Source organism: Anarrhichthys ocellatus, unplaced genomic scaffold, assembly GCF_004355925.1.
Source record: "Anarrhichthys ocellatus isolate YVR2014 unplaced genomic scaffold, GSC_Weel_1.0 scaffold5, whole genome shotgun sequence".
In the NCBI taxonomy this organism is placed as follows: Eukaryota; Metazoa; Chordata; class Actinopteri; order Perciformes; family Anarhichadidae; genus Anarrhichthys; species Anarrhichthys ocellatus.
In genome coordinates, this window is record NW_022280035.1 from 858,724 (window position 1) to 867,071 (window position 8,348).

Sequence of the window (8,348 nt, forward strand, 5' to 3'; positions counted from 1 at the left end):
GGGGGGGGGGGGGGGGGGGGGGTTTGAGGCTACGGAGAGTAAAAAGTGACCGGTGACGTGGGTCTTTTTTTACACGTCGTCGCTCAAACCCCACCCCCCCACCCCCCCTCCTCTCTGTGTGGAATCTGGCACATTTCCTGCTCTGTTTTCCTTATTGTTCGTCTTTCTTTACATGCTTTGTTTGCTTTTTCTCTTCCTTTCAGATTTCCAATCCGTCACCCTTTTTTTCTTTCTTTCATATCATCTTCTCTTTTTTTGTTTTTAATATAGCCAGACCCGAATTCACCTTCAAAAAAAGCCCAAAGAGTCTTTTTGCTCAGCATTAGCGCTAACGTAGTTTGTGGCAGCGGTCGCATTAGGGGGACAACACATCTGGTCACAATGGCAGCGTGCGTCTCCGAGATGGCAGATAAACGACGTCAAGGTAGTGAGATGAGAGCAGAGTAGAATCAATACAAGTAGACAATGAGAGGTTTGCTCTCGCAGCCCAGGAAATTGTTTGTTCTGTGTGTGTTTGTGTGTGTTTGTGGGGGCGTGTGTGTGTGAGCATGGCAGTATGAGCATGTGTGGATGTGAGTTTTGTGCCAGTCGAGAGTGTGTGTGTGTGTGTGTGTGTGTATGTATGTGTGTGTGTGTGCGTGCGTGCGTGTGTGCGTGTGTGTGTGAGCGTTTTAGGAGCAGCATTTGATTTCAGAGGACCTGCCTCCCAACAAGCCTCCCTATCTCTGCGGACAAGCCATCTGTTTGCCCAGTGCATGGTGTTCTGTTCTCTTAGAGAGGATGAGGAGGAGGAGGAGGAGGAGGAGGAGATGGATGGGGGGTGGTGAAGGAGCGTGGAGTAGATGGAGTAGTTGAGATGGGATGTAGATGAGAGAAAAGAGAGCTGCACCTTGCTGCATCAGGCAGATAATATTATTAACACCGTAGATCAACCTAAGCGTCTCGTAGGACGGCTCGAGCATCCAGGAAACTGTCAGCATCTTTTTTCTGTGTCTGCTTGCTAATTTCTAACAATTTGCCTTTAAATCATTCTGATCTGTCTGCGTGTTTTTTTTTTTGTTTCCTTTAACTTTTCTGTTTTCATGTCTCATGTGTGTGTGTGTGTGTGTGTGTGGGGGGGGGGGGGGGTTGTCTTCACAGCTTGTCTTACCTGCCTGCCTCCTGCATGCCCAGACAACAATCCATACACACCGTATAGATGTGCGTGTGTTGTCATAACGGGATGTTTTGTGCTTGCAGGGTGTGAAAAGCAAAGAAGACGTGAAAGAATACCGCACAGGTACGGCTTTACAACTGAAGCGTCTGGATGTCTTCAAATAAGATCTTTAGTTTGTGGCTTTTTCCATCTATTTCACTCACTTTTCTTGTCTCTGTCTCAGCTTTGGGAGTCGATCAGTCTCCCGTCGAGACGGATCAGATGGGCAACGGGAGCTTTAGTGGCGGCTCGACGGTGCCTGCGTCAGTGCTCGTGGTTGGCAGAGGGGCCGAAGGGTTGGTGGCGCGGGGCGAAGAGGCCGGGTCGGGGACCAGAGTCCTGCCAGAGCCCGGCGTCTGGCCCTCGCGTGGGTTCGCCTGCTCCCTGTGCAAGCGGCTGTTCAGCAGCCTGGAGCACCTCAGGGAGCACGAGTACCGCCACACCCTGTCTCTGATGGCCCTGTCGCTGGACTGGCCGAGCGCCCAGGGCCCCCACGGTCAACCCGAGCGGCCCCGTCACCAGCCGCAATCCCTCCACTACCACCAGTCCCTCTACCGCCCCACGGCGGCCGAGCCGGAGCTGCCGCCGGCGCGCTACCTCTGCTCCCAGTGCCCCGCCAGCTTCACCCTCAAGTCCAACGCCGACCGCCACGAGAAGACCATCCACTACAAGAAAAAGCTGATGCAGTGCGCGTACTGTCTGAAGCACTTCAGGGACCGCACGGACCTGCACAGGCACCTGTCCTCCGTGCACTCCAGGGAGCGAGGGTACACCTGCCCCGCCTGCGGCAAGGCTTTTAGCACCCAAAAGAACCTGGCGACGCACGTCAAAGTGTGCTGCCAGCTGGGGCCGCTGCCAGTAGCTCTGCTGGGAGGCGGCGCTGGGATGGAGATGTCTCAGGGCGGGGTTATCGATTCGCTGTGGCGGCTATCTCAGGAGATGAAGGTTGACGATCATGATCTCGGCATCAATGTGGAAAATTGAGACAGGCCTATGTACACAAAACCCATATCAGTTAGCAGCGTAGCATCACGTGCTGTACGTTCATGCCAAAAAATAACAGAAGATCCGCGGCGTCATTGCACTGAGAAGGGAAGAATTCCCTTAAAATTATATAAAATATCTGTCGACGTGATCAAAAAATACTTAGGGACTCCTCTTTTCTTTTTTTTTTACAACTTGTTAAATATATATATTTTTTGACAGCTTAAATGTCAACAATGCACAACTGCTATGCAAAGCTGATCTTTTGAAAAAAAGTTTTTTAAAAAGAAGTTATATGTAAGTTACCCATAAAAACAGGTGAATAACTTTCCGTTGCGGTGCCGAGTGGAGACGGTGGGGGTGGGGAGTGGGGGGTGTATCTGTCCGCCTCGCCAACCCAAACCACTTGTCTAGCTCTCTGTCGCCAGCCACCAGTCTGACTAAACTCTTCTCTCCTTTTTAGGCAGAGAGATCTTTATCTTTGTGACCACCCCTGCATTAAGGGCACAAAGACACTCAGGTTCCACTGAGACTCACAGCCCACACAACCACACCACCTGCAGGCCCTTTGTAGAACTGCAGCAAGAGAGCAGAATAAAAATCACCCGAATCAGATTATTTCTGTCAACAGTGGTAGTTCACCTCAACAGAAATTAAAAATAAATAGCACAACACAATGAAATATATACAAATATATATATATATATATATATATATATATATATATACATTTTCTTACATATATATATTTATATATCTGATTTCAGAGTTACTTTGTTTTACGTTACAGTTTAAAGAATAAAATAATATTCACAATCATAAATAAATTAAAAGTAATTGAATGAATAAATACATTTAAAAAATTATTTAATAATACTAAAAAATAATACATATATAACATTATTTTTGTTGCAATAACTGTGGTTACTTGTCTTTCAACTGAAACTCAAAGAATAAATTAAATGAATTATACATAATATACGAAATTATAAAAGTATATTGTAAATTAAAAAATAAAAATAATAGCAAATAATATGTATAATTTATTAGTACTGTTTAAATAACTGTCTAAATTGAAACTCAAAGAATAAATTATATATATTATATATAAAATTATAACTATAAATAAAATAAATGAACAAATATATCCATTTGGAAATAAAATAAATTACATTATATGTATTATATATATTTAAAGTATTTCTTTATACTGAATCTCAAAGCAAAACAAAGTAACTGACTATCACCCTCAGCCAGTGCTGTCAGATCAGTGCAGATGGAGGGGATGTGCCGACCGAGACAAAGCCATCTAAAACAACAGACCAGAGGCAGCTCAGATTGGGGGTTGGGTGGTGTCATTTTTCTCTCTCTCTGTCCATCTCCTCCGTCACAGATCTGCGAGCCTTCAAGTGGCTGGAGCTGGACAGTAATTGGTCCTTCACGGCTCCGGCCCTTCTTAACCCCCTGACCTCTTCATCTGAAGAGGAGGTGGGGACCGAGGGGGCAGATGCCCCTTAAACCAGATGAGCTTTGCGACGTCACCGCCGCAGAGAGATAATGGTGTGGTTGTGAGACAAGTGTGGGGGGAAAAAACAACCCATAGGAGAGGAATGAGGGAGATGGTGAAGACAGTTAGGTGGAGGTGTTTTTTGCAGAGCTGCAGGATATTGCAGTCAGCGGGAACGCTGGCGTCAAAATCGTCGCTAAATGTAAAAATTCACACCAAGTTCTGCCAAAATGTGGAGTTTACAGCAGACCTGCAACTATAAACCAATATATATTCCTGATACAGCCCAGTTAAACAGGTTTACCGTGCATACACCCATACTGTGAGTATTATACCCATAAGGGAAGAATCCCTTTAACATTCCACGGTCGCTACGACACAAAGATCTGTAATTTCTATGTGCTCGTGTAAAAGCAGAACCGGGTGTCTATTGGGAATGTACTCCTTCTGTATATGCGTACACGAAGGGGAACTCCCAAATGCCAAAATCCCATCTCTCAGGTAATCCACTCTGTGCAAGCCATGCAGCTGAAACAGGTTCAGAGACGTCCGCAGAAGACAGGGCTGTAAATACAGTACGGCTGTTATGTGGCGTTTCTTCTTTTGTTTTGTTTTGTTGGAATTTGTGTTTATTTAAGTCTAGATTATTTTATTTTATCCTCGTAAAAAAACAAAAACCCATGTACTGTATACAGATATGTACTTTTCTATACTTGCTTGTAGTTTTTATGCTGTAATTAAACTGTGATGGAAAAACTTCTCCGTAGTTTTTTTTTTTAATCTTGTATCTGCGTCTTGCACATCATTCACATTATTTCCTTCCTTTGCATTTTAACTTGCCGCTCTCTAAAAAAAAAAAAATGTGACTCTTAAATGTGCAGTTGATGTGTGTTTGCATGTTTTTTTGTGCTGTCGAGTGTTTAATCAGAGCAGAGGTCGATTTGCAGATGGAGGTAATTATGTTGTATCACTTCAAAGCTTATAACCCCGAGCCGTGTGTTTGACCCCCTCCTCTATCTGCAGCCGTCGTGTTGGGCTTGTGTACTCGTAAATCCAGCCCGGATCTCTCACAGTCATACACTGTAAAGTTTCACACACACACACACACCCACACACACAGATTACTGAGCGTGTATTACTGACATTGTGGGGACTTGTCTTTCTTTTGGGGACAAACTGCACGTCCCCGTAACGTAAAGCATTACATTTTAGGGTAAAGATTTGGTTTAAAGTTAATATGAGCTTAAAGTTTAGGTTAAGGTTAGCCACCAGGAAATTAATGGAAGTCAATGTGATGGAAATGTGACCGTGCGTATAGTCTTGTATTTGCTACATAGTGAGGACCTAAAACACATTTTTGACAACAGAGTGAGGACATTTTGGAAAGTGAGGACATTTTGGCTGGGCCTCACTTCTTCAAAGGCCTGTTTGAGGGTTCAGACCTGGTTTTAAGGTTCAGGTTAGAATCAGGTTTAGGTTAGTGTTGAGGATTTAGATATGATGGTCAAGGTTAGGGTAAAGAGTTAAGATTTGGCGAGAAGCAGCTAGTGGGTAGTGTAAATCTCCAGGAAATGAATGGAAGTCAATGTTATGTCCAACAGAGGGAGGACATTTTGGCTGGTCCTCACATCTTCAACGGTCTGTTTGAGAGTGAAGACTTGGTTTTAAGGTTAGGTGAGGGTTAGGGGTGAGGGATTGCATCAATAGATGTCCTCACAAAGATGGATGCACACACACACACACACACAGTTTACTTGGATGTACTTGTACTGGATGTACTGGCTTAACTACCATTTAAGTCTAGAGATAATTGGCTTACGAGACATTCTACCCAAGATTGGGACGTGATATTAACATTAGTTTTCATTTTTAATGTCTTTGCTGAAGCCTCCCTTTGTGTGTGTTTCTGTGTGATTTTATTTCCCTCAGCCTTCTTGTCATTGTCTGTGTTTGTCTCTCTGTCTGTGTTTTGCTTTCCACAGCAGAGACCCTCTAGAGCAGGGCAGACTGACTGTTGTGTGTTGTGTTTATAGTGTCTCTTTGCCTTTATTGCTTTAGTATGGAGGAAGAGCTGTTGCCAGGGCAACTGTAGCTTTGACTGGGGATCGGGGTGGCCATGGGAATTGATGGTACATTTTCTAGACCACGCCGCTAATTAAATGTAATAACTGAAAAGTGACGTCTCGGTTTATTTAAAAGAGCTTCATTCAACACACTTTTTTTTTCTTCCTTCTGTCCCTACAGTGAACGACTTCACAGTGATCCGTAAAAAGTTCAAGTGCCCCTACTGCAGCTTCTCCGCTATGCACCAGTGTATCCTAAAGAGGCACATGCGCTCCCACACCGGCGAGAGGCCCTACCCCTGTGAAATCTGTGGCAAGAAGTTCACCAGGAGGGAGCACATGAAGCGGCACACACTGGTGAGTGCAGCCAAAGGTGCTCTACAACAATGGTTTTGAATTGTATACACACTTCCTGTCTCCAAAGTGGGCGTGGTCATCCCCTCCCCCACCTTGTTTGGCAATGTTGTGGAACGTCGTGTGGATAGACGAAAGCAGATTGGGTTATTTTTACATCATGTATTTCTATTTCGTTTTGCTAACATTAGATATTTACGCAGCTAAAGGCCACATTCACCGAATTTGTTACGCCGTTCGTCAACGTTAGTTTGTGTATCGCAAAAGTTTGTGTTGCAGAGAAAGGTCTCGAATAAAGTACTCTACCGATTATTCTATTGATCAATCGAGTTATTGGATAAGAAGTACTTTTGCTTTATTATTAAAGAGCAATAGTAAATGTACAAAGAAGAAAATAAGATAAGTCTTTTAAAATGCTAAAAACTAATTGGGTTGCTTTTTTTCTTGTTTTAAGTGCATACAGGGATATTATCTGTCAAAACTAAATCCATTTAGTGCATTCCAGTGATACAATTATTTTAAAATGCAAACAAATTCATTAAAAAACATGGGCTTCTCCTGTCAAAGTACTATAACTTTCACTCTCTTTGCAAAAAAGAGATGGCAGAAGGCCAAAATCCAAGATGGCGACAGTCAAAATACAGAATTCAAGTCTTCGAAACTGGCAGGCCACAAACCAATGGGTGACATCACCACTTCTTATATACAGTCTATGGTTCACGTTCACTTCTCTCATTGGAGTCAATAGACTCTGCCACTAGTTTCTTAAAGGGGCGGAGCAAAGGTGAAACCCATGTGACACTGATACAGGAAACTGAACAGATGTGCGATCACCAGTAGGGGGCAGTAAATCCCATGAAGTGTAAAAAAAATGTAAACGATGTGTTTCTGTCCAACAGGTCCACAGCAAAGACAAGAAGTACGTGTGTAAAGTGTGCAGCCGGGTCTTCATGTCGGCGGCCAGCGTCGGAATCAAACACGGCTCGCGGCGTCACGGCGTCTGTGCCGACTGCTCCGGCCGCGGCATGGCGGCGCTGCTGGACCACAACGGGGAGGTGGGCGGGGACATCTCCCCGGAGGAGGAGCTGTACCCGGGCGACCGCTTCCACGACGACCAGGCGGAGTGCGACGGCGACGGCGAGGAGGAGATGATGGTGGAGGCGGACGGCGAGATGATGGGAGAAGGGGAGGAGGAAGGGGGGAAGTGGAAGGACTCGGGGATGGCCGCCTCGGCGCAGGACAATGAGAAGGAGGAGAGCGACTCCTCGGCGCAGGAGGGGGAGCAGCAGAACGGGAGCGAGAGGGACTTCGCCTGGATCTCCTAGAATCTGCCCTGCTCCTCCGTCAGCGGCTCGTCGAACCAAATCTCTGAAGATCTCTTGCGATCTCTCGGGGCGGATCCCTCGGCTCTCTTTACCCATTCGTCCCACCGCGGGCCGGCCTTTCCTTTGAACGGAAAACGCTGTAGGGTGATTGCGCGACAATGATCTCAAACACGCACACACACAAACACACACCCACACACACACACACTTCGGTTACTCTCAACCTTGACCGCCACGGTAGAAGAAGAAGAAGAAGAGTGGTCAGGAGATGGCTGGAGTGCGAGGCTTTTTTCTGCTTACCTCCTCTCACTTCTGATGCAGTGTTTTTAGTTTTGTGTGTTTTTCTTTTCTTTTTTCTTGAGGGTTCAGGCCAGAGTCCTGTCGTTTTCTACTCTGTCACAACAGGAATCAACGAGGACGCTGCCAAGGACATGGCCAAACGCTAGACTGCAACTTTCTGTGTTTGCCATCACAATCACCATGGAAACCAAGGATCACTGACAGTGTAGGGGGAAAAGCCAGGGGGGGGGGGGGGGGTCTTGGTTCCACCTCGGCTGTAAAGTGTCTCTCTCTCTCTCTCTCTCTCTCTCTCTCTCTCTTCAACTGAAAAAGGGGGGAGTCTGAATCTATTGCAAAGCGCCGCGTGCCGGAGGAGCGGGCAGCCCGATGGCACCTTGTCGACGCAGAGTCCTACTGCCACAGACTTGCACTTTAATGACAACTGACTCCTATCAAAGCCCTGAACCCGTGGTTTACATTTTTTGATCCGATCTCTTTACGTACCTAAAAACAACTCGGTGACCGCACCTACCTTTAAGGATGTACTCCTATGTCCTCTTGACTGTTATCACGATATATAGAAATCACTGAATCTTTGTGCAGATTTGCTGTTTATAGAGCCGATGCCTTTTTTCTTTTCT

At 45.6% G+C, this 8,348-nt stretch overlaps 1 protein-coding gene across 2 annotated transcripts in view; it reads left to right on the plus strand.

The window, feature by feature from the left end:
- Nucleotides 1-7,946, plus strand: part of zbtb46 (zinc finger and BTB domain containing 46) — a 43,280-nt gene extending 35,334 nt beyond the window's left edge. Inside the window, exons 4-5 of one of the 2 annotated variants that reach the window (XM_031845424.1) lie at nucleotides 5,931-6,106; nucleotides 7,003-7,946. In XM_031845424.1, the coding sequence (XP_031701284.1) occupies nucleotides 5,931-6,106; nucleotides 7,003-7,428 (602 nt within the window). In that variant the 3' untranslated portion in view covers nucleotides 7,429-7,946. Of the gene's footprint in view, nucleotides 1-1,239; nucleotides 1,280-1,379; nucleotides 2,863-5,930; nucleotides 6,107-7,002 lie in introns of those variants that run through there. The other variant, XM_031845423.1, reaches the window with a different exon arrangement.
- Nucleotides 7,947-8,348: the final 402 nt, after the last annotated feature.